The sequence below is a fragment of the Panicum virgatum genome, chromosome 9N (assembly GCF_016808335.1).
Source record: "Panicum virgatum strain AP13 chromosome 9N, P.virgatum_v5, whole genome shotgun sequence".
Classification (NCBI taxonomy): Eukaryota; Viridiplantae; Streptophyta; class Magnoliopsida; order Poales; family Poaceae; genus Panicum; species Panicum virgatum.
In genome coordinates this window covers 37,890,331-37,916,991 of record NC_053153.1, presented here as the reverse complement: position 1 = coordinate 37,916,991, position 26,661 = coordinate 37,890,331, and the positions used below count along the sequence as shown (strand labels likewise).

The 26,661-nt window shown below is 44.3% G+C and overlaps 3 protein-coding genes, 1 non-coding gene and 1 pseudogene across 5 annotated transcripts; 3 read left to right on the top strand and 2 right to left on the bottom strand.

Annotated features, from left to right (window-relative positions):
* The first annotated feature begins 1,147 nt into the window (after positions 1 to 1,147).
* Positions 1,148 to 2,912, top strand: LOC120692240. Its single transcript, XM_039975501.1, has 2 exons — positions 1,148 to 1,257; positions 1,331 to 2,912. The coding sequence occupies exon 2, from the start codon at positions 1,573 to 1,575 to the stop codon at positions 2,548 to 2,550; it is 978 nt and encodes a 325-aa protein (XP_039831435.1). The 5' UTR covers positions 1,148 to 1,257; positions 1,331 to 1,572; the 3' UTR covers positions 2,551 to 2,912.
* Positions 2,913 to 5,616: 2,704 nt separating this feature from the next.
* Positions 5,617 to 8,619, top strand: LOC120692309. Of its 2 annotated transcripts, none has more exons than XM_039975576.1 (5): positions 5,617 to 6,182; positions 7,067 to 7,366; positions 7,513 to 7,731; positions 7,835 to 7,989; positions 8,148 to 8,310. In XM_039975576.1, exons 1-5 carry the CDS (start codon positions 5,928 to 5,930, stop codon positions 8,161 to 8,163), a joined length of 945 nt encoding a protein of 314 aa, XP_039831510.1. In that variant the 5' UTR covers positions 5,617 to 5,927; the 3' UTR covers positions 8,164 to 8,310. The 2 variants fall into 2 exon arrangements, with proteins under 2 accessions (XP_039831510.1, XP_039831509.1); XM_039975575.1 differs by having other exon boundaries at positions 5,621 to 6,182; positions 7,835 to 7,963; positions 8,148 to 8,619.
* Positions 8,620 to 15,598: 6,979 nt separating this feature from the next.
* Positions 15,599 to 15,994, bottom strand: LOC120689000. The gene has a single exon (XM_039971352.1). The coding sequence runs from the start codon at positions 15,992 to 15,994 to the stop codon at positions 15,599 to 15,601; it is 396 nt and encodes a 131-aa protein (XP_039827286.1).
* Positions 15,995 to 16,900: 906 nt separating this feature from the next.
* Positions 16,901 to 26,661, bottom strand: part of LOC120688999 — a 143,611-nt pseudogene continuing 133,850 nt past the window's right edge.
* On the top strand, positions 22,947 to 23,053 carry LOC120693659. The gene has a single exon (XR_005683116.1). It is a non-coding gene; the product is annotated as a small nucleolar RNA R71 (small nucleolar RNA).

Below are 26,661 nucleotides of genomic sequence, written 5' to 3'. Positions count from 1 at the left end.
GTGATATCCGTTCGCTCCGAAGGGTATCATTCACCAACAATTTGCCGAGTGTATTTTATGGGGCACTCGGCAAATATAAGCTTTACCGAGTACCCTATATCCTGCACTCGGCAAATAAAGCTTTGCCAAGTGTCCTGTTTCTTGCACTCGGCAAATAGCATGTTTGCCGAGTGTAGTTTTTTTGCCGTGTGATTTTCACGTTGCACTCGGCAAATAGCTTGGTTGCTGAGTGCCCTATTTTAGATTGCTCTCCGCAAAGCTCCAATCAGTTGGCAAACAGCCAGTTTCTGGTAGTGTCGTATAACTCGATTTGATGAGTAGAGACTAAAAACTACAGTTTCCAGTAGTGTCATATAACTCGTTTTGATGAGTAGAGACTAAAAATTAGTTATAGATGTGTAAAACATAGGCTAATTAACTATAGACTAAGTATATGTAGCTAAAAATTAGCTCATATTTAGTCTATCTACTTGGAATCCAAAACCGAGGACTAAAAATTAGTGCTAGGAGCCAAACATGATTCATGATTGACTTAGGGTAACCAACTATTTATCTCCAAACTTTGATTCTATTTCTAAAACCATAATTGCTATTTTTAAAATCTCAGCTTTCTTTTTTTAAAAGGTAAAATCTCAGCATACAAAATCTGTACAGTACTCCATCTATAAACCAAATTTATAGTAGGAAACAGTGCTCAATGTCTCCGAATCTGGGAGGCCGTTTATTAGTTCCTAAAACGAAATTTTTTGGATGTCAAATCGACTGTTTGACCAAATGTTGGGAGAATTTTTCGGACACTAATTAAAAAACCAATTTCAGAACTCACCTGGAAACTGCGAGACAAATCTTTCAAGGTTTTTGACCGCATCATTAGCACATGTGGGGTTACTGTAGCACTTATGCCTGATCATGCACTAATTAGGCTCAAAAAATTTATCTCGTCTTGAATATTCAAACTGTACAATTAGTTTTGTTGTTTACCTACATTTAATACTTCTGCATGTATTCAAAAGAGGAGACAAAACATTTGAACCAAAATATTTTGCGAACTAAACGACCCGGGGACGTGTCGAGGGCCCACCCATACGGCACATATTCGCGTAGAGAATGTTCTAGTGCTCGTCATCACAAATAAACCCCATCACGCCCACGGGCGCCATGAATCTTTTATCATGGAACTGCAGAGGGGTTGGTGGCTCCCTCCGCAGTTCTAAGATGTGCCACCTGAAAAGACTAATGGCATCCACTATGGCTAAGGTAATCTTTGTGTCTGAAGTTAAGACAAGTAAGTTTTCTCCTCATGATCTGATTGAAAATTTTTCTTTACAAGGTTGTCATGTCGTCCGAGCTGATGGTATTTCTGGAGGTTTATGGCTTTTGTGGACTGAAGATGTTGACATAGAAGTAGTCAAATCTAGTCCTAACTATATTTTAGCTAATGTTAGTTTTAAATGTCCTAGGTTTGTTTTTAGATTGGTTTGCTTATATGGAGACCCTTATCATGTAAGAACAAATGATATTTGGTCTGAAGTGGTTGCTTTTGTCAATGTAGATAACAGCCCTCTCTTTTGTATGGGTGATCTAAATGATCTCCTTAACTCTGATGAGAAAATTGGTGTTGCTCATCCTAATTATAATCGTATTTCCTCTTTGCATACTATTATTAATAATTGTGGTCTCTTTGATCTTGGTTATAATGGTCCAACTTATACTTGGACTAACCGGAGATTTTCTTCGAACCCCACTTTTGAAAGACTTGATCGATGTCTTGCAAATGTTGCTTGGTGTAGACTTTTCCCTAACACAAACATTTATCATCTCCCTCTTATTTATGGTGATCATGCTCCCATCCTAGCCATTCCTACCTCTAATAGACCAAGGAAGAAAAGAATGTTTAAGTTTGAGAATTGGTGGCTCTATGAAAATGATTTTCAAGAAGTAAGTAGGGAAGCTTGGCAGAAATCTGCTGATATGCCTTTTTACAAGAGAACCAAGCATTTAGGCTTCCATTTGCAAAGGTGGTCCAGGAAAGGTAAGGCATCTCTCAACAATCAGCTAAGAAAGATAGAAGGTGAAATTGCTAATCTTCCATCGCTACCACCCAATTCCTACGATTATTCCTTTGAAGATAAACTTATCCATGAGCATGCTTGTATTCAAAACAAAATTTCTGAATATTACAGACAGCGCTGCAAGAAAAGATGGGTCACTCAAGGAGATAGGAACACCTCCTTCTTCCACAACAGTGTCATCAAAAGAAGAAGGAAGAACAGAATCAGTTCAATAAAAAACCTTGATGGCAGTTCTGCAACCACAAATGATCAAATAGCTAAATGTTTCATTAATTACTTTTCAGGTTTATTTGAATCCAATTTGCAGGGTATGGAGCTTGTTGCTGATATTCCAGTGTCAAACATAATAAGGGATGAGAATCTTATTGCTGCCCCATCTAAAGAAGAAATCCTAAATATTTTGAAGTCCATGAGAAGGAATGTTGCTCCTGGACCTGATGGTTTAAATGTTGTGTTCTACAGAGCAGCTTGGAGCTAGATTGGAGATGATGTACATGACCTAGTTAAATCATTTTACATGACCAAGCATCTACCGCAGGGTATTAAGAAGACTAACATTGTTCTTATTCCTAAAAAGGTAACCTGCTCGACTCCAATGGATTATAGACCCATTAGCCTTTGCAATGTCGTTTACAAAATTATTGCCAAATCTCTATCTCTTAAGTTGCAGCCTTACATGCCAACTTGTATTAATTCCTCTCAATATGCTTTTGTTAAGGGCCGTCGGATAACAGAAAACATAATTATTGCCCATGAAATCGTTCATACTTTTAATCAAAAAAAATGGAATGATTGTGCTTTCATGCTCAAACTTGATTTAGCAAAAGCTTTTGATAGATTGGAATGGATTTTCATTAAACAGGCCCTGTACAGGATGGTGTTTGATAGGTATTTTATTGAGTTGGTTTCAGCCTGTATCGAATGGCCAACTTTCTATGTGATCATTAATGGTGAGGCCTTTGGCAATTTTCAAAGTTCTAGAGGGATTCGGCAAGGCTGTCCTTTGTCTCCATATCTCTTTATTATAGCAATAAATGAGATAATATGCAGGTTGCAGGACGCGGTTACTACAGGAACAATCTCAGGAATTAGGCTAACACCACAAACCCCTCCAATCCATTCTCTTCTTTTTGCAGATGATGTCCTCATATGTGGGCAGGCAACAATGCAGGAGGCTCAAGTAATTAAAGACATTTTAATTTCCTTTTGCAATGATTCTGGGCAGGTTCCTAACTGGAGTAAATCCTCAATTCTTTTTAGCACAAACACTCCTATGGACACTAGTGAAAATATCAAAAGCATCTTTCAAGTTCCCTTGATGGATCACAACTCAACTCACCTAGGCCATCCCCTTTTCACTTCTCACATCCCTAAGTCCAAAGTTTATGCCTTCTTGAAAAATAAATTCAAAGCTAAACTTAGTGACTGGAAGGCTGACAATATCTCCCATCCAGGACGAACCACCCTTATAAAATCTGTTTTTTCTTCTATCCCTATTTATTATATGTCTCACATTCTTTTTCCCAAAACCTTTACTGATGAGCTTACCCGCATTATCAGACATTTCTGGTGGAAAGGTAATAATCCTGACAATAGTAAAAAACCTCTTTGCCTTTCCTCCTGGGATAATTTATGCATTCCTAAAGGAGTTGGTGGCCTAGGTATTAGGGACTTAGCTATTTGTGAATGAAGCTTTAATCATAGGCTTGGCTTGGAGGATGCTTGATGAGCCTAACACTCTTTGGGCAAGAATTCTGAAAGGTAAGTATTTTCCTCATACCTCCTTTTGGAGAGCAAACACTCAAGGATCTAAATCATGGACTTGGGAATCGATTTTAAAGGTAAGAAAGCACTTGATTAACACAGTTCATTGGCAGCTTTTCGATGGTAATGTTTCAATCTGGAATGAGCCTTGGTACCCCATGTGGGGGAACATCTATAACTTCATAACAAATGAAGCCATGTGCTCTAACCTTCTGATTAAAGTCTTCAAACTCTGGCTCCGAGAACCTAAAAGATGGAATATTCCTCTTATTAATCATCTTTTTGGACCAAATTTTGCCAATCATATATTGCAGATTCCGCTTTCTCAATCTGATGGACAAGATATCTTGATTTGGAAGCCGAACAAATCTGGGAGATGGACTGCTCAGAGTGCCTACAAGCTTATCCATGAAGGTGCAATACAAAAAACAGTAAGTAAGGTTAATTTATCTTTGGAGGCCAAAGCTGTTATTGATCAAATTTGGAAGAATAAAAAGATTCTCCCTAGAGTTCAAATGTTCATTTGGAGACTTATGACAAAAAACATAGCTAATGCGCAAAGAGTGAATAGAAGGATCAACAAAATCCCTGCCACTTGTTCAAGATGCAACCAGGTAGAAAATGATGAGCATCTTTTCTTTCATTGCAACTTCTCTAGAGCTGTGTGGTTTGCTTCTCCTCTTGGCATAAGGATACATAACCTTCAAGGTTCATGTGCTTATATTGTTAATTTTATTTTCTCTCACATGAATCTTTCAGAAAATGTTGATCTTGCTTGTTATATCCTTTGGCATATTTGGAAAGCAAGGAATGATCTAAAGTTCCAAAATAAATCTTGCTCGATCCATTCCGTGATTATTCGAGCCAAAGGGGACCTTAAAGCACAATATAGTGCCTACAATATTGAACAATTTTTGTTCAATGATCAAGTCAACAACGATCCTGCACCCTCTGGAAAGGTTGAAGATAATCTTTTCCTTGATGACAACTGTCATTGTAAAACAGATGCACCTTTTCATCATAACCAGGAGACTGGCTTGGGTATCTACTTTGCTAATACAAGCGACCAATCTCCTTGGGCATTGCAAATCCAAGCAAAAACCACATGTGCTGCTTCTCCTTTGCATGCTGAGGCCCTTAGCCTCTATCTTGGAATGCTCCTTGCTTCTATTTTGCAGGTAGAGGACTGTGTTTTCTTCACAGATTGTTTGCCTCTTGCTCAATGCATAAATAGTACTGGAGATGATGTACCAGAATGGACAGCAAGGCCTATCATTCGAGACATAAAGATCATCAAGAATCAAATTCATGGTTCATGCCATCACATTCCTAGGGAATCAAACATTGTCGCGGATTCTTTAGCTAGGAATGCCGGTATCTCTGAATTTGGCACCTTTGAATTCAGATGTTCTAATGTCAGTCACATTGGTGCTTGTCCCTTTGAAGATAAATTTTGTAAATGGCCTAGTTGGGCTAAACTCTGTATGGTTTCATGTATATGAATAAAAACATTTATGGGCATTTCCTTCAAAAAAAAAACCATCACGCAACGTGGACCGAAGTCTGACTGCCATACACTTGTAAATCCCAAGGGGGCGAAAAGGACAGGTAGAGACGCAATCATCGTGTCTGGATGCGCCACGCACCTTCTACACGTGTCTGTTGCATGCGCTCTGCACACTGCTCCTTCCCAGTTGCACGCTAATACTCCAATTAATGCTGCCACGGCCGGGGCCTCTCTCCTATACCCTACTCCGTTAAGCTGACGATGTAATAGCTATAAAACGCACCAACCAACCACGCAACAAGGTCAATCCATACATCCATCCATCCATCCATCCCCGCGAGAATCCGTCTCATCTCCCGTCGTCACGCAAGAAAAAGGGCCGGGGCACGGCGGAAAGCTCCATCTCCTCGCCAGTTTCAGGCTTTCCGCTCGTGAATTCCTCATCTTTCTAGCCACTTTGCCACCAGCGACCACCGGCAGGCCCATCTCGCTCGACCCCCGTGTCACGACTCACGAGGAACTTGCAGCCCTTCTTTTTTTTTCTTCCTTATCTTCTCGTGGTATAAAAGGATTACGCCGCCGCGATGGAGCAGCAGCAGCAGTTGTGGAGGAAGAGGGACGGCGTGGTACAGGTGCTGGACGGCTCGGAGATCCGGGCGCTGGTGGAGAACAGGGACGCGTTCGCAAGGTTCGTCGACGACAGGTTCCGGAAGCTCGACGGCGACGGCGACGGGAGGCTGTCTGTCAAAGAGCTGCAGCCGGCCGTCGCAGACATCGGCGCCGCCATCGGGCTGCCGGCGAGGGGGTCGTCGCGGCAGGCCGACCACATCTACGCGGAGGTATGGTTTAGCAATTTCGTTCTTTTCCTTTTTGTGGCGACGAGAGTTTCAAATAGGCGAGTTGGCATGTGCACTAGCTAATCGCGCTTGGTAGTTAATATAGTCGAAGTAAATAATATATTATAAGCCTGAATTTTTTCTATAAACTTAAATAATAAGAGAATTTTGTTATATATAGAACAAAACTATAACACTTTATAGTTAGAATTGAAAAGTTTTATTGCTAATATATATCATTGCGATACAAATTCCCTCCGTAATAACAATTCAAATATTTTAATATTGGCTATCGATATGTTTTATGTACGGGCAATTAGTTTTATTGAATATAATATGGTTAGTTTGACTAGAAAATAATTATACAATAATCTACCATATGTTTCTTTTGCTTTAGAAAACGTTTCTCAAATATAATATAATAACGGCGACCAACTTTTTAATATACGCACAGTTTGTACCTACCAGCATATATTTTAGTTTTAGAATATACGAATTAAAAAGTTAAGTTTTCAGCGACCAACTGTGCGTATTAACGGCGACATAGCTATTGTGTTTTATTGAGTGTATTAGTTGAGGCAGAGGCGATACTCATCTACGTGACTAAACGATAACAGAGGACACCATAAGTCCCCATTAGACCCTGAATGCCAAAGTCTCTTTGGAGTGTCTCTGTAGCGCGCACTTTAGCTGGACTGAAAAAATCAGCTAAAAGGTCTTCCTGAAAGTGACCACTCCTGTGTATCCAACATCATTTGTAGCATCCTTTTCCATTCAACTTTCCTAGGAAAAAAATCTGAACGTATTAGATGCCATCACCTAAGATAGATCTAGAACATTCTGTACCAAGACTTATGATTTGAAACATTTTATGTTCTTGCACACAGGTTCTGAACGAGTTCACCCACGGCAAGCAAGACTCCCTGAGTAAATCGGAGTTCCAGCACGTGCTGTCCGACATACTTCTTGGAATGGCGGCTGGGCTGAAGAGAGACCCCATCGTGATCCTCAGAATAAACGGGGAGGACCTGAATGAATTTGTTGACAGCCCAAGATACGAACCTGAAGCGTCAGCCATATTTTCACAGGTGAATTCTGGAGACAATACGTCGCTGCGCCAGTGCTTGTTGGCTGCTCTTCGACAACTGACGGTGGACCACAGCATGCCACCTGCGTCTGACTTTTGGGTAACTAATATGTGATTTCCTTTACGAAATATAGCACTTAGTTGTGCCTTTGGCATTCTTGTTACTTCATTTTACTCCCGATCGTAGAGCCTTGTGACACCATGCATATATGCAGTTATTAATCCCTTATTGGGTACTTGTGACAGGTTGTGGAAAATATTGTAGAGCCTTCAATGCAACAGCTGGGCACTGATCAGCTGGATCAGCCTGTTTCCCAAGAAGCATTCTTCCATGAATTCAAGAAGTTGCTGAGCATCATCACCCGCCGACTGCAACAGCACCCTGTGATAGTGGCACATACGGAGAACACCTTTGATGGGAGTGGTATCAGGAGGCTGCTGTCGAACAAGTTTGAGTTCGACAAGGTATGGAAAATAAGCTTCAGTAGTTCAGTTTCATGATCGGGCGGTTGGTCACATTGTCACATTACACTGATCAACAACAAACGTATCACTGAACTTCTTACAGCTGTTGGATTCGGTTTGGAGAGGTGTGCCGAAAGAACACAAAGATAAAACATCGAATGGGTACCTCCGAGTTGCACTTGATAGGATTGCTGACTCGGCGAGCCTGCCACCTTATGGAGCTGTTGATCAGGTAACATATTCGAAAGATTTGATCAGGTAAACATATGTTGTTCCATAACCCACAATTGAAATGATCAAATCCTCTATTTCAGAACCAACAGGGAATGGCTTTATTTTACCTCTAGCCATGAGTTTTTAAGTTTGAACTGTTCAGTGTTTTAAGTGAGCACTAACGATTTCCAAATATCCAATAGGTGGATGCTGTGGTGAACGAAGCATTCAAGATGGCGAAAGCTGACGATGGGAAGGCGGTGGACGAAGCAGAGTTCAAGAAACTTCTGACTGAGGTCCTAGGGGCGATCATGCTGCAACTGTACGGCAACCCGATCACTGTTTCGACCAACACCGTCGTCCACGAGCCAATGTCCGCCCCCTCCTCCCTCTTGTCGCCGCCGCCGCCATCTCCAATGGTGTCCTCCCCTAGTGAATAGAGAACCATGATAACGAGTAAGCGGCTCATGCAACGATGGAAAAGAATCTCCATTGAGCACTTGCTGTGATGATGGTTTTCTTCTGCTCACAGTGCGATAACATGTTAGATCACTGATAACCAAGAAGATGCATGTGGCTTGTAACTTGGGTGCGTGTTTATACTGCTCAATTAAGGATTATTCAAGCTAGGCGTTGGGTGGTTGACTGAGAATCAATCTGGATACCTTTCAAAGACTCGCTCTTCTATCCCCTTTCGAATGGCTTTCTTCCCATGCCACAAGCCTGTGCCGCCGCTGCCGGGGCACCTCGGAGTCGGCTTGTTAGAAAATTAGCTCTTACGGGCTACGGCGACGAGCTACTTCTTAATCTCAACCAGCGGAATGTTCACGTTGTTATATCATCAAAACACCATATTTACAAATTATACTCTACAACCGATAATATTTTAGTACGAATTTCTATTAAACTCACCATTTTTTCTCTACTTACAATATTTGTTCTCCATTTATTATAAAGAAACCAACTCACTCAATGCACAATTTGTATTGTCTCGCATAATGGATTTCGTGTTGACCCTGGATCTTGTATCAGATCCAATTTCTTCCTCTCTCCACTCTCGCTTATTTATTATGGTGTCACATAAGCCAAAAAGTTGATGTGACAATGTAATTAATGTCATTGACACCATCCTATTTGGAGAGTTGGAAATGCCCTAAAGTTGCGCATATAACAAAAAATTAGCACTTATGACGACGAGCTGCTTTTTAATCTCCACCAGCGGAATCGATTGAAGCAAACTTAGGGCAGTCCCAATGAACAGTTTCCATGTCCAGTTTCCAAGAGAAAAATAGTATAATTAATGATTCTTAAAACTATCTTCTCCAACCTATGATTTCTATAGCAGTTTCTATATAATGGGTCACTTAAATGGCAATGTATCTGGTGAAAACCACAACCTTCGTGAAAACCCGTGCAAACCACGGCAAAAAAATCGTCTAAATTCACCAAAAAAATCAGACATCTAAATGATATGATGACACACAACCTTGTAAAATGTTTTGTCCAAACTCGACTTCGTTTGTGAGACAAAAATAACAATTTTCAAGACAGAAAGTTGTCCATATGATTTGTTAGAAATTTATTATTTTTATATCTCACAAACGAAGTCGAGTTTGGACAAGATATTTAAAAGGTTGTGCATCATCATTTCATCTACATGTGTGATTTTTTAGTGAATTTAGACGACTTTTTTACTGTGATTTGCACGGATTTTCATGAAAGTTGTGGTTTCCACCGGATACGTTGCCCACTTAAATACATCATAAAAAAGACATGGATCTGTTGTGCATGTAACGTAGTGGTCGCCGCCACCACTTGCCTATTTGGGAGGTCGCCAGGGAGAAATTTGGCCCTGACCACACAGGCTTATCCCTTCCCTTTCTTCTCTATCTCGATTCTTCTTCTTTCTCGTTCTGTCCTGCATGCCACCTCCACACCCATGGTGCATCCTAGCTACAAGCTATACTGAGATTGATTTGAGCTTCCCTTTGTTTGCGTCTCGTATGCTTGCGTCGGAGGTTGATTTGAGTCTTTGCGCTCTCTACTATTTTTTTTCTTTCACCATTTGTGCTCGATTGGGTCTCTATTTGCTTTATGTTTTCTTTCCTAGCACCATTTGTGCTCAACGGTGCAGCGGAGAGCCTCACGATGCTGTAGATGGACCTGCTCGACGAAGCCAGCCTCCGCGCCGCCTTCCACGGCGTCATCCAGACCGCCTTGCCAACGCACGACAACCTCATGAGTGCCGCCGCCGATGATGCCGGATGATACTAGAAGCCAGATGCAAGACCGATATGGTGCGGCGACGGACGTCGGAACAATGGATCCGAGGGGAAGCTGCTAGAAAAGAGTAGAGTCTCCCCAACGCCAAATAACCGATTTGGCTGCATGGCAGCTTTAAACAGATTCTTGTCTAGAATTGGAGAATGAGGCTTACCCTTCTTCAAGCTCCTAAAACAACAAAATAAATTCCAGTGGACCCCAGAGGCGGCGGAAGCACTCGAGAACCTCAAGCAGCATCTCCAGTCACAACCAATTCTCACGGCCCCACTACTAGGAGAAGAACTATTCCTCTACATCGCCACGACTACTCACATTGTCAGCACATCAATCATGGGGGAACGTCCGGAGGAAGGCAATGCTGATGGTGTCCAGAGACCAGTCTACTTCGTTAGCGAAGTACTTTCTGAAACCAAGGTCATATACCCTTCAATTCAGAAGATTCTCTACGGTATCCTTATCACTTCCAGGAAGCTACGCCACTACTTCGACGAATATAAGATCTCAGTTGTTACTGACTTCCTATTGGCAGATATTCTCTACAATCGGGATGCCAAGAACATATTTCCAAGTGGACAGTAGAACTGGGAGCTCTCAAGATCAAATTCAAGTCCAGAACAGCTATCAAGTTGCAAGCACTAGTCGACTTCTTGGCAGAATGGCGGGAAAACAAGATTCCATCACCTCCCAATATTCCTGAGCATTGGGTGATGTACTTCGATAACTCAAGCTTGAAGTGGGCGGCGCCGGATTTCTCTTCATCTCCCCCAAGGGAGAATGGCTCAAGTACCTGCTCCAGATCTTATTTGAAGTCTCCAACAATGAAGCTGAATATGAGGCACTCCTACACGGGCTTCGCCTGGCGGTTTCCCTCGGCATCAAGCGACTACTTGTGTTCGGCGACTCTTTACTAGTCGTACATCAAGTTAACAAGTAGTGGGACATCAACAAGGAAACAATGGATGCCTACATGGCAGAAATTAGAAAACTCGAAAACAAGTTCTCAGGATTGGAGATCCACCACGTCGATCGCGATGACAACGTGGGAGCCGATGTTCTTTCCAAACTTGGTACTACTCGAGCTAACGTACCACTAGGAGTCTTTGTACAAGAACTGCACCATTCTTCTGTGAAGCTCCAAAATCACCCAACCACCAACATGGAGGCTTTGGCCACGGTCAGGGAGGTTCTAATGATTGAGGAGGATTGGAGGATACCCTTCATCAACTTCTTTAGAGAATTCAAGCTCCCTCCAGGCATTGAGCCAAAAGGCATTGAAGTTGCTCGCATTATACGACGGAGCAAAGGATTTGTTCTAGTCGGCGACAACTTGTACAAGCGCTCTGCCTCTGGAATCCTCATGAAGTGTGTCACTCTAGAAGAAGGCAAAGATATCCTAAGGGAAATCCATGAAGGAACATGCGGCAATCATGCTGCATCAAGAACATTGGTTGGAAAAGCATACAGATCGAGTTTTTCTGGCCAATAGTCATATTAGATACTGAAGACCTTGTTAAAAGATGTCCTGGATGTTAGTTCTACGGCAAGCAAGCTCATATTCTAACCCACAACCTGAATACAATCCCTCCGTCTTGGCTATTTGCATGTTTGAGTCTGGATGTTTGGACCTCTAACCACAATGCCAGGGGGATTCAATCATGTAATGGTGGCAGTCGACAAGTTCACCAAGTGGATCGAGTACAAGCCAATCATCAAGATCTCGGCAAACAGAGCAGTCGACTTCATCTCCAACATCATACACCGGTTTGGTTTTCCTCACATATTCATCACAGATTTGGGTTCCAATTTTACATCTCAATCTTTCTGGGATTTTTGTGACAATTCCTACATCGATGTGAAGTACGTATCTGTTGCCCATCCGAGAGCTAATGGAAAGGTGGAATGTATTAACAGATTGATACTCTATGGCTTGAAAAAGAGAGTCTGCAACGCCAACGCCAAGAAAGGTGGCAAGTAGATTCAAGAGCTACCTCACGTAATCTGGGGGCTACGGACTTAGGATAGCAAAGCAACTGGATAGTCTCTGTTATTTCTTACATATGGATCAGAAGCCATATTGCTTGTGGATCTAATGTGGAAATCCCTAAGAATCGAAGCCTATCAGGAAGGTGAAGCAGACGAAGCTCGACAACTCAAACTGGACTCAATAGAGGAGGCAAGGATCAATGCATTAACTCAATCGACTAGATATCTTCAGGGAGACAGACATTATCACGACTGCAATGTCCAGCAAAGATCCTTCAGTGTAGGAGATATGGTACTACGCTGTATCCAGGATGAAACAGGACTGCACAAGGTTAACTCAAGATGGGAAGGACCTTTCATTGTATCAAAGGTTACAAGACCCGGATCTTTGTTGGCACTTTTAGCCTAAATGAATTACTCCGCAAGCACACAGAGACCGATTCTAGCTTTCACCAGGGAGTATACCTGGGGTACCAAATCCAAGAAACGATAAGCTTCGACTAGTGGTCTAGAGCAATTCAGCCGGACCCGCCAAGGAGCAGAGGTACGAGGGTAGAGGGTTTATCTCCAGATAGATTCCTAATTACTAAGCTAACCTGATAGATTACTAACTTGATCTGCTTCGGCGGCCTAAGAGAAGAACTCAGAAAGGAATGAGAAGGGAGTCCGACGTCCTTCCGCAACTACTGCTATGAAAGCACCCAAACGTGGTGGACTACTAGGGACGGACAAGGCTGTCACCACTTGTCGCCTACCACTACAGTGCCATGGGGTGGAACACAACCCGAGATAGCTAACCAAGCCTGGGCACCACGCCCACAGCTATCGAGCTACTTACTCCTACAGTGTACTAAGGCAGAAAGTAACCTCATATAAGTTGAACTTGCTACTTACGCAGACTCAGAATCCCGCAGATCAAAGAAAGTAACTAAGCGAGTAACTTAAGTAAAAAGTAAAACTAGCGAGAAACTAAAGATAAACAAGGAATTTACTTGATTATAAATTCCCCCAAGGTGGGTACAAAGTTGGGGTAAAGTCGAGAGAACTCGACTCCGCCCCTTTAGCCCGGCTTCCTCCAAAGCTCTCACCTCACACTCTCCCTATTCTACAAAGATGAAGACTAAACTTTGAGGCACTCAAGCTCCAAGTGGTGTGTGTTACAAGTGAGGTGAGGGGGTCCTATTTATAGCACTCCAAGGTTAGTTCTCGGCAGTTAATTCAGGTAGCGCCGGTGGTACGCAACCATGGTGGTTGTGCTCGACTTCCACATGAAGACTGATGGCCAGACGCTGTAGTGTGGAGCCGAGCGGCCTGGCCTAGGCCGGCCGGCCTGGCCCTGCTGCCACCTGGCACCGCCTTCCCGTGGAACGGTCCTGATCATCTCTAGAGGTCGGTTCTTCTAGCGGTTCGCTCAACCGACACTGTCTTGGGTCGGGCAGCCTACTTTGGGCCGGGCGGCCTACCTCTAGAGGCTTCTCAGCCCTCCGTTGCACCGACACGCTCCTCAATTATCTCTGGATGGGTAGAAATCTTGTGCTATAATCATGGCCCAAGAGTCTTTCACTTTGCACATGGCTTCAAGCCTTCCGAGTCAAATTTGTGTATTTTGGGATACTACCCATTGGAATGGCTTGATTTCTCCCTCTGGATGACTTTGGTAAATTCTCATGCCAAGATTCCACTGAAAGTATGCCGGTCGGCCGGATCCGTGCCTTCCAGTCCAAACAGTGTCCGTTTTGGGTCTAATCTGGATATGTTGTTCCTGCGATCAAATAAACACAAAAACTTGTGGAACTCATTAGATATAATGGTTATGGCATGGTTATGGCCTAATTTTCATGAAATCAGCCGAAGCGTTGGTGGCGAAAATCACTGATATCGACCGCCAACACACCCCCACAGCCAGACTTTGCTCGCCCCGAGCAATAAGGTCGAGAAAAGAGCGAAGATTGGTTTCATGAACTCAAACTATGCATAAGAAATATTTCTTAGCTTTCTTTGCATACCTTGGATTCCAGGTGGCTAACATTATCACTTTCATCTACTGATCCTCAGAATTTGTCACCAAGAATCAATACGAGCCTTCCTTCTTGGAGCTTGGAGGGTTTTCAAACTTTTGAAAATAAGGCGAACTCTTGAATGCTCAAATCACTTGGGCACTCATGGTGTAAGATTTTCTCAAGGCAAAGCCTCTCTCTTGTGTATATTGTAACAGAGGTATGTGCTCATCTTTTCCATTTATTTTGCAGGTTCAAACAACGTGTCTCCAAGTAGCAATGCCATTCAAGTACTTTGATCATGTGTAGGTGTAAACAGGGATACTTGTCCGTCATCTATACTTTTGCTCTTATCATCTTCCCCTCTTTTCTTCTCTTTTTTTTTTGAACAAGGATTCATGAGCATGATGACTCATTTCTTGTTTTCTTTTTCTTTAAGGGGGATGATGAGCTTTTGTATGATTGTCATGATGGACAGTGTTTGATGTCATGTACGTGGATGATCAAAGTAACAAATGTGCATAGCATAACTTAAGAGGCAACACATTTGGACGAGCTCAAAATGTACAAGATAGCTATGTGGAATCATAAGAGCTACTCTCATATATGTATGTGGCATTGGTGGTGTTTGAGCATAAGAGAGTTGCCATGATTTTGTTTTCGAAATAAAATTCCTCCAAGTCCTTGAATTTGAGCAAGCATGACTTTGGGTCAAAATATCATAAGAGTCAATAAACAAAAGATCTGATGATCCTAACAAAGTTAAGTTCCAAAGGCATGTACATACTTGCATGAGAAATAAAACTTAGGCACATGTTGATTTTCATGAAAAGATTTCATCTTTCTCTAAGTTCGTGTTCAAACTTTTAGTATGATTAAATCAGGCATCATTTGAACTGATCTTTTAGAGAAGTGAGCTATAGGGATTGCAAACCTACACCACGAGAAAAAAAACTCGGTGTTTCGCTGACAGTGGGGCCGGGCGGCCTAAAAATAGGCTGGGCGGCATGATCTTCCACCGTTTTGCAAGTGTCCCGTTGCGACATGTGTGCCACAAATCCACTGGGTGTTGCTGGAGATTGCAGAATTGGTATGTCGGTCGGCCTGGATTTGGCCCCCTGCATTTCCTGTGGCGGAATGCGCTCAGCTTTTTCTGGTGCTCTCCATTTGTTCTGTGTGCTGTTGTTCCTTGGGTACTTTGCGAAATGTGAGAACAGGGGTGTGGTTGGCACACAAGTGTGCACCAACCACATACATGACATAGGGAACCTTTTATTTTATTCAAATCAAAGTTTTAAAGCAAACTAATGTGCTGGAAGGAAAACAAAATTAAGGAAAATAAAACAGCACATACTCCTAATCTACTTTGTTCTATCTCTCCCTAACTGGACCTAGATTCTCGGGTCCGGGGCTCTATAGAGCTCCTCGTTCCTGGTGGCCTTCGCAAGGCATTTGATCTTAGAACAAACAGCCTTGCGAAGCATGTCCATCTTGATCCGCTTATCGTGCCATCTCTTTGTACGCTCCTTGTATAACTTGGAGCTGTGATATGCTTTCTCCCTCCACTCATCCAATTCAGCTAGTTGAATTTGCCTTTTTATTCCAGCTGATTGGAGGTCCATGTTCCACCTCTTGATAGCCAAATGGGATTTGAATTCAAGTTCAACGGGAAGACGGTAGGTTTTGCCATAAACCAGCTGATACGGTGACATTCCTATCGGCGTCTTGAAAGCTGGCTGATATGCCCATAGTGCATCGGGTAACTTGCTCTTCCATCCCTTCCCCATGGCATACACTGTTTTCTGCAAAATATTCTTAATTTGCTTATTTGATGTTTCTGCTTGGCCACTTGTCTGGGGATGATATGGTGTAGCAACCTGGTGATCTACTCCTAGCTCGCTGAGACACTTCCTGAATGTCTTGTTGATGAAGTGTGAGCCTCCATCGCTTATCACGACTCTTGGAACTCCAAAGCGTGAAAATATGATTTCCTGGAATATTCCTTTGGAGATCTTTGAGTCGGCCGCAACGCAAGGATGTGCTTCAACCCATTTGGACACATAGTCCACTGCCACTAAGGTGTACTCACACTGTTCTGACATCGGGAAGGGACCCATTAAGTCGACTCGACATACATCAAATATCTTCACTTGAAGATTACTCTTAAGTGGCATAGCGTCTCGTGAATTTATGTTCCCTTGCTTCTGACATCTTGGGCATCACCTAACGAATTCCTTAGCGTCACCATACATGTTTGGCCAGAAGAATCCACTTTGCCAAACCTTTGCATGGGTCCGGAATGCTTCGTAGTGTCTTCCATATGGCGAGGACTGACAACACTCCAGAATCTTTCGGGTCTTAAAGAGCGGGATACAGTGGCGGAGTAAACCATCAACACAGACTTTGAATTGATAGGGATCATCTCAAAGGTGAAATCTGCTTATGTGTATCAGTTTCTTCTTGTCTTCTCCTGGAGGTATATATCCAGTCTCCATAAAGTTCACTAGATTTGCATACCATGAACTAGATGTAGTGACCTTCAGTAGAGTATCATCTCTTAGATAGTCGTCGATTGGCAAGTCCGATTCTTGTGTTTGCATCTTTGAGAGATGATCAACCACACAATTATCTGCTCCTTTCTTGTCTCTGATTTCTAGATCGAATTCTTGGAGGAGCAGAATCCAATTGATGAGTCAAGGCTTGGCATCTTTCTTGGTAAGTAGGTACTTTAGTGCAGCATTATCCGTGTATACTATCACTTTGGCACCAACCAAGTAAGATCTATGGCAAATACTACTGCCAAAAGTTCCTTCTCCATTGTAGCGTTGTTCAACTGGGATCCGGTCAGTATCTTACTGGCATAAGATACGGCATAATGCTGCTTATCTTTGCACTGACCTGGCACTGCTTCGACGTCATAGTTGCTAGCATCACACATGATCTCGAATGGAAGACTCCAATCGGGAGGCTGGATGATGGGTGCGGTAACAACTGCCTTCTTAAGGGTATAGAAGGCCAAGAGGCAATCCTCGTCTATGTTGAATGGGGCATCCTTGACAAGGAGATTTGTCAAGGGTCTGGCTATACGGGAGAAGTCCTTGATGAATCTCTAGTAAAAGCTAGCATGTCCCAGAAAAGTTCTAACTCCCTTGACATTTGTTGGGTGTGGCAGTTGTTCGATCACCTCTATCTTTGCCCGATCCACTTCTATTCCTCTTTTGGGCACTCTGTCCGAGGACAATTCCTTCTCTGACCATGAAATGGCACTTTTCCCAATTAAGGACTAAGTGTGTCTCTTCGCACCTCTTGAGAACGTTGTCCAAATTCTCAAGGCATTCATCAAAACTCATGCCATAAACTGAGAAACCATCCATGAATACCTCCATGATGTTCTCAATCAGGTCGGGGAAGATCGCCATCATGCATCTCTGAAATGAAGTAGGTGCGTTGCATAGACCAAACGACATTCGCCTATAGGCGAACATGTCATACGAACAGGTGAAGGTAGTCTTATTCTGGTCATCTGGATGGATTGGAATTTGGTGATAGCCAGAATATCCGTCGAGGTAATAATGGAATGAATGATTGGCCAGCTGTTCAAGCATTTTGTCAATGAAGGAGAGAGGGAAGTGATCTTTCCGGGTAGCCTTGTTGAGCATCCGATAATCGATGCACATCCGCCAACCAGTGACTGTCCTCTGAGGTATGAGCTCGTTTCTCTCATTCTAGACCACTGTCGTGCCTCCCTTCTTCGGAACTACTTGAACTGGGCTGACCCATTAACTGTCTTGCACATGATAGATGATACCCACGTGTAGTAGCTTCACAAACTCTTTCTTTACTACCTCCCTCATCGCATCATTAAGCCGTCACTGATGTACTCTTGACGGCTTTTGGTCCGGTTCCATAGGAATTCGATGGGTGCATAAGATTGGGTTGGGTTGACGCGAAACGATCACACACCAAGCCCGAGAGCCTGGTACACCAAGCTCGGACTGCACTTTATTCGAACCAAGGCGTGCCAGTCAATTTGACCTGTAAATTGACAAGGAATCAACAAACCATCAAATTCGAGAGCGTATCGGCTGGATTTCTGAATAACTCTCACGCGTCGTATCGACAAGGCTCTGCCGATACAGAAAACGACAATAGATCATATAAGATAAACGTGTATTAAAAACGATCTAAAGGGAATCAACAAGAGACTACCGATACCAGTACGCAACAGACGGCTAGATCTAAAACCGACACGCGCCAAGAAATAGTGCACAAACCCACGAATGTATGGATCTGAGCAAAGATAAGCTTATAACCGATCTAATCAGCTTTATGAGATTTATCATGATAGATAGGGAGCTTACAGCTGATTAAACAGATTACTAAGCCGGATAAATTGTGAATAGATCTAAACGAGAAAACAGCGATGCACCCGAGATCAAAGCTTAGATAAATTTGATAACTCTTGAATAGATCTGAACGAAGCCACAGTAATAAGCTCGGAAGCTAAAGCTCAGATTTACTCGGTAAACGAAAACTTACCAACAAACCAAGTCGCTCGAATGTGAGGCGTCCTTGATCGGCTTGAAAGAACTCGCAGAAAAGAAAAAGGCGAAGTCGCCGACGAAAAAGTAAATTGCAGGAGAAGTAAAGTTGTGTTTGTTGGATGTGTGTCAATCTTCTACAATGACCGGGGGCTCATATTTATACCCACGCTAACAAAGTCCCAGCCGATTACGGCAAATACGATTCTAATTTAAAAAACAAAATCTACTTCTAAACAAAATATGCCCGGCCAAACCAAAGCCAAAAGATCTGGTCAACTCCACCTCTCATCCGGTCAACAGGATCTCCATCGGCGATGTACGATCACCCTGCCAAATCCACCATTCCTGCCTAAACAGAACCTTTTCCCCTTTGCAACACTCAAACTTGACATGTGTTAAAATTTGGTATCAACACATGCCCCCCAATTTTGGAGTAAAACATCCTTTTACTTTGAAATTAAACCTTGCCGTGATTACGCTGCCGACCGGTCTTCTCATCACTGCCATCCCTCGTTTCCCGTACGAGCGGCAAGCCAAAAATTCTTCTTTGCCCTTCACCTTTCGTCTTCCCATCCACACAATCGGAATCCGCCGATTCACCTTCCGTCTTTTTACCCACACGCTCCTCCTAAATAAATCCAGGGTTAAAAGCCGTACCAGCACACCGCGGTCGATTCATCTTCCCCACCTTGGACCTATAAATAGCCTCCATCGGCACAGTAAGCTTCCCATCGGCCATAGCCTCCTTTGCCTCTTCCTTCTTCCCTTAGCCAAAAATCCCAGTCTCTCTCCTTCCTCCAACAATGGCGAGTAACAAACACTTCGGCGAGGGCCCTTTTGATGCACCTCGACCTATTCGCCCCCGTCCTGGGTAGCATACTCTTCCTCCCCTTCACCAATAATGCATCTTAAATTAGATCTCTAACTGGTTCTTGATTTCTGTAGGGATGACGATGCCGATCTCCCAGTGAAATTCCATGCCCTGGACGAGGGCACCCAGGGGCTCATCCGTGACCTCCTTCGCCAGAGGAACGAGGCCCGACGCCAACTCGACGTGGCGCAGACCGACCAGGTCATCATCCGCGGCCAGCTCTCCACCGCCGACACCAGGGTCGCCAGTAAGCCTTCTTGCCATTGCTCCTCCAATGATCGCTTCAGCTTCTTGCTTCTAACCCTCTTTCTTTCAGACCTGGAGTCGTAGGTCTAGGCCCTTCTCGACGCGGCCTGAGTCACTACAGACTCGGTCAACGCCCGGGGGAGCACCGTCGCCGCCCGCCTGCGAAACATCCCCAGCCGCGTCAAGGAGGTGGCCGGCTATGGGGCCCATCGTGGTGCCGCCACCGTCATCGTCGTGGTGTCGACCATGTTCGGCCGACTATCGGCAATTCCAGCCTCGGGACTGCTGGAGAGGCGGGGGCTTCCTCCTCTTCCTCTTGGGATCATGACGGTCGGCGGACAGAGTCCACCGACATGTCATCCCGGGAGCCTGATGACGCTCGCGAGCTCCGGGATCTGGATGACGAGCCCAACTTCTTCACGTTGCCTTTGATATTCCCCCAAAGCGACATAACTCCTGCAAAAGATTAGTACAGAGAATATGCAAGGAAAGTAATCGGAGGGGTCAGTGGTTAGTCGTTCTTGTGGGGATTAATCCACCACAATTATTCTTCGTTTAGAGCTTGTTTATTCAACGGGACATATTTTTGTAATTTTCATTTTAGGAGAGGGTCACTACTAATTTTATTGGATTAGTACTGAGCTAATCTCAGCACTACTACTATTTTTGTGGGGCTAGCACTTGAGTTACTTGGCTTAATTAAATTCTAAAAGCTTCATTAAGCAAGAAAACTCAGAGAGAGGAAGAGAGAAAGTGTGCTCGGGAGAGTAACCTGCGTACTCAGAGCGACAGTGTGACGAACGACGACAACGCAACGGCTTTTATAGAGGTGCGCAGGGGGCAGGCTGGCCGGCCTGTGCAGTGCCGGGCGGCACTTCCCGCGTCCTCCCTTCGTCCATGTCGTTGCCTAGCTCGTAGACCTGCTGGTGGGAGTGCTCTAGTTGCTGATGATGATGCTTTCGTGGAGGTGGGCAGGCCAGCCAGCCATCATCACGGCCACTCGCCCCAGCACCACTCCATTCCTTGTCTCCCCTTTTGCTTTGCTTCGTGCACACTCCGAGCACCACATTCCTACTGCCCCCTGACCAAAGGAAAGAGAGTGGGGCAGGCCGCCCTAGGTGGGGCCAGCCAGCCTAAACTTTGGCCGATTTTTTTTCAATGAAAAAATATTTGATGCAAAAAAAAATTGGTTTGGAATTGTAAACATGCCATGACTTTGAAAAGAAAGATTATGCATGAAAAATTTAAACTATCCTATATGCAAATGCAAGAATGGATACGTACCATGGTTCTCATGGCGATAACTCGGGTTTTGAGTCCGGAGCGGGACTGTCCATACCTCGAGTTCTGTTGTCGTCGCCAGATGGAGTTCCAGACGAGGATACTTTTCTTCGCCATTCCTTCTTGGTGGCGGGTTTCATTTTGATCGCTTTCGCCTCCGATTCTTCAAATTCAATGCGAAGGATTCGTCGTCTTGCATTCCTGTAGTTATGCACTCTGATTTCCCTGTCGATTCTCAGTCGTTCCAAGAGCTCGACAAGGATATCGATTGTGGGTGTTGATGGCTTCTCCTGCTCTTTCTCGGATTTCTTCCAATTGAATGTCTTGACCTAGGAACACTGTTCAACCTTCGGTCAGAAGGCGAATCTCTCTGTCTGCCCATTGATATTTAGATGAATCTCTCCGGCTCCAACATCAATGTGTGCATTTGCGGTACTCAAGAACGGCCTTCCCAGAATGAGGGGCATCTTGGCATCGACTTCCATGTCGAGGACGATGAAATCAATGGGAATAAAGAAGTTCCGGATTTTAACTGGAACATTCTCTGCAATTCCCGTGGGGTAACGGACCGTTTGGTCCACTAGCTGCAAGCACATGGCAGTAGGGGCAAGCTCATGATAATTTAGGTTATTGTAAACTACCTTAGGCATGACGCTGAAACTTGCTCCCAAATCGCAAAGAGCATGTGAGAAATGTTGACTCCCGATTGAACATGTGATTGTGGGGCATCCTGGATCTTTCTTCTTCTCCAGGAGAGGATCGAGTATTGCTGCGCTACACTCCTCTGTGAGTTGCATGACCTCGGTGGTGGGCAGGCTTCTCTTGTTACCAAGTATATCTTTGATATACAACTTCCGTATTACCTCAACGAACTTGCCGAATTGCTCGTCAGCCACCGGCTTCCTTATCCGTTCCGGAAACGGTAAGGCAATAGTGTCATGAAACTCCCGTGAAGTTCTAGGGGGTTCCACGGTTTCCTCCTAGGCAGCAGTTGTGTTGGACTCTTCAGCCTCCTCCTGATCTTCGTCTTTAGAATATGGTGGTTCTTGCTTGTCCGTGTAGTCACCGCACTAACACTTTCCTTGGGAGGAACTTCCGGTTGCCCAGGAAGTTTTCCCGAGTTATTGTTAGGACAAGATGAGGCTAGTTGAGCGACCTGAGATTCTATCATTTTATTGAAGCTCAACTGATTTTTAATAACAGAATTTATACCCTCTAGTTGACCGGCCAGATTCTAAAATTTTATCATTAGCAAGGAATTTCTTACTAATGTTATCATTAATTTGTTTATGACCATAATCTAGGTCTTTTAAAGTAGGCTGAAAATTGTTATTTAAGTTCATACCTTGCTGCTGGCCAAAGGGGAGGTTGTGTTTGGAATTCCAACCCTACTGAGGATGGAAGCCAGAGTTGTTGGAGTTGTTCGCTCCGACGAAGTGAGCTTCCTCCTGAGTGATCGGGCAAGAATTGCCTGTGTGTCTAGTTTTTCCACAAGTCTCACATGTCATGCGAGAATCCATAACTTGGTTAGCCTCCTGGTACGGAGACTCCAGTCTCTTCATGAGAAGGTCCATCTTGGCAGCGAGCATATCGATGTTGTCAATATGATGAATTCCCTTGCGGGGCTGTTGCTGCCTTTCACCTTTCCAACTCTGGTTGGAAGCAATCTTCTCTACCAGCGCTTTCGCTGCTGCAACGCTGAGCGAAAGGAAGGAACCACCTGATGCTGCATCGATGTGGTTCTGAGCTGGTGTGTTCAGGCCATTGAAGAAACTCTAAATAATCAACCATTCCTCCATGCCGTGGTGGGGGCATGGTGCGATGTATTCCTGGAATCTCTCCCAAGCTTCCGGAATGGCTTCATCCAGGAGCTGTTGAAATCTAGAGATCTTACCTCGGAGGGCGTTGGTTTTGCCCACTGGAAAATATTTCGTCAGGAATGTATTGGAGCAAGCTTCCCATGTGGTGAAGTCTGCTTTGTTGGTGTAAAACCACGTCTTCGCCTTGCCTAGCAAGGAGAACGGGAACAGTCGAAGATGAACATTATCCATCGTGGTACCTCTGGGGTTAATGGTACTGCTCACTTCCGAGAAGTTTTGAAGGTGAGCGTTGGCATCCTCTGATGCCTTGCCACAGAATGGACTCACTTGAACCATGTTCACCAATCCCGACATGAGCTCAAAGCCATCATTGCCTTGCTCATTGTTCAGTCGAGTAGGGATGTGGCTGCTGGACGGGGCCGAGTACTGCCTGAGAGTCTTGGCCATGGGTGGTGCTAAGACTAACAAACGAGGATTCCAAGTGGGTTTCTTCTGGGGTGGGACGACGCGGCGTCTCACAATTCGCCCAATTCTCTGAGGATTCGAATCGAAGTTGGATGGTAGATCAAAACCGGTCATGCACTGCTCTGCATCGAATAAACAAGAGAGAGCAATGGTAAGCCCACTAAAACTAGCAGTGATAAAACAATAAGGTTTTTCACTCAATTATACGATAACTTTAGCCAATTGGTTCCCTGGCAATGGCGCCAGAAATGCTTGTTGGTGTCTCTTATGCTCAATCTAAATAGGTACTCTGCAAGCGCACAGAATTCACCAATGTAGCACTTCACCTTGGAGTATTCTAGGGTATCGTGAGATCCTCAGGGAAGCACTATGGTAAAGTGTATCGTAAATTGTAGTGACAACCTTTACTAAAGTTATCGGCCGACTAATTCAACAGGGGTAAGCCAGATAACTAATGAGGTAAATGGCCAAGATATAACCGCGTGACACACAAGAGATTCTATACCTTAGAGAGGTAGCAGCTGGGAGGACAACGAGCGAGAAAGGACTCCTGAAACACTTCTAAACTACTGAGCTAGCCTCACTAGAACTAGTCTAAGCTTCTATCTTGATGTCGGAACCAGGAGCTTACTTCGGCGGCCTAAGCGAAGGGCGCAGACAGGGGTGAGAAGGGGCCCAACATACTTTTGGCAATCCTACTACTATGATAACACCCGAACGTGGTGGACTACGAGGGACGGACAAAGCTATCACCACTTGCCGCCTACCACAGCGGTACCGTGGGGTGGAACACACTTTCTAGCTAGCACTGAGTCAGACATCACATCTGCTCTCGGTACTAGGATTTCTCTTGAGGCCTTCAAGAGAAATCCCCCTCAACCGAGTGAACAAACTTGAGTTACACTAGTACGGGCGAGAAAACCCATAAGACTAACTCCAACAAGCAAGAAAGAGAACTTAAACAGAACTAGAGGTAAAACTTACTCCCGCAGACAAGCACTAGTACTTGGAAAAGTAAATACTTGCGGAAAGTAAAGCTGACTCAAGTAAATAAAGAAGATAACTTATATTAAAAATAGTCAAAGGAAAAGATACAAGAGCTTATACTGAGCTCCGATGACGACTCCGGATCCCTGAGACAAGCTCGACTCGACTCTAACTCCCAACTACTAACCTACTCTAGACTTGCGAAGAGAGAATTGCTCCTTTGAGTGTGTGTTTACAAGTGAGGGGGAGAGTGCTATTTATAGGCTTCCAAAGTCGGTAGAAGGCCATTAATTCAGATGGAAGAACAAACCCCCGGCTTGTTCGGATGGGACCGTCTTCCTCCAGGAAACCTCAGAATCCTTCACCGAAACCTGCTCACAGTCGGATTCCGGAACAACCCGAATCCTTATTCGATCAGGACTTTGATCAATTCATGAACAGCCTCGACAACTTTGAACCATTCGATGATCTCGAAGACTGGTATGACAGCGTCGATTAATTCATGGACGCTATGGCCCAACCACCCCAGAACGCTAACATTCTCTGGGAACTGGCCAAGCTTAAAAAGGGAAAATCCAAAACTTCAGAAGAACCCAGCAAGTCGATCTTCGACAAACCCTGGATCAAGGAGCCTGAAGGATTGACTCCCACTCAATCATGGCTACATTGGATGAATGAGAACACCCTCCGTGTAGAGATGGGCATACCGCTTCTCGCTTACCCAAAGCACACGTATTCAAAAATCGGTGGCTTAACCGATTCCGACTCCGAGTACTCTGCTGACTCAGAGGATGAGTTGGATGACCTAATCCAGTATAGTAAGGAAGTCGAATCCAATTCGACTAAGAATTCAAAATCCGATCAGGACTCCCTCCCAAACATGGTCATATATGCAACACTGCAAGGACGGTCAGTGCGCCTAAAGAAGACACAAGATCCCAACACCTCCGGCTCTCAGCCAACAGATCTTCCCTTCCAGCAGAGCACTCCAGTAGACCCGCCCTCAAGCAAACAAGACCAAGAAATTCAAAATCTTCGCCGTGAAATCCTCATGGTTCGCATCTCCAAAGTTTATGAACTTGAGGATGACTCCACAGAACGTCTCAACCTCGACGACTACAATTCTGACAATTTCGACGAGTATCTTTCCGACAACATGGAAACTACTCCCCCCACGATCACAGAAGCCCAAGCTACTACCAAGCAAGATCCGCCTGCACCTCCTCCAGTAGTGACAGTCACTGTGCAATTGGAAGAGCAGCACCCAGCAGAAGATCTTTACGAGCGCCGTCGCCTGCTTAACCAAAAGAGGGCGTTCAGGCGCCAGCGCCTCGCCTACCGCCAGCAGTAACAGCAAGGCGACAACTACGACTACTCCAATTGCGTCCTTTGCAATGTGATCAATGTTGGTCGCGACGCGTGCAACGTCATCATCTCAAGGAGAAAGGAGCGTGAGTAAATAGAGGCTTACAACACTTCTTCCAACTATCGCATCCCACCACACGCTTCTTCATCCTTCAAGAAGCGCAAGCTGGCAAGTACCCTCCCCCAGGGTAAACCGCGCACCCAAAATCATAGAGAAACATCTCTCGACAGAGACAGGATCAACAAAATGCTCCTACACAAGTGCTTCATGCACTCAAAGAGCTCTCACACGATCTTCGAGTGCAACTCACTCTGCAAGGCCCTTGGGGCACCACTGATAAAGGAGACTTTACCGATAATCTAGTCGACTACTATATCGATTAGTTTACCTCCAAATACTTTTTCAGCTATGTAAACCATTGCTCATGGGCAAGGGGTAGGTCTTAGGAGTCAGAGTCTGTCATTTTACAATTACTGTAATCTCAACAAATCTTTAATAAAAGTTGATTCCCTCATAAATCGAGTACTTGGCTCTCGCTCATCTGACCCATACCCCATCATAAATATCTCTCTAAAAGCCATGCTCAGCACTAGAACAGCAATCGAGTAGTTTTGTGGTTTACTTCGAGTACTTTTACGACATTTTCGTCTTGGGTAACCTGACGGGGTTCACCCTAACAGACTTGTCCAGAGATTTACTCCATTCCTTGGTTAGGACACCCTACTCGCTGGCTAGAGTAGGTTTTGGATATCCTTTCGGCATTTTTGTCTTGAATAACCCGACGTGGTTCATCCTAACAGACCTATCTTAAGGATTACTCCAGTCCTTGGTTAGGACACCCTACTCGCTCGCTCGAGTAGGTTTTGGATATCCT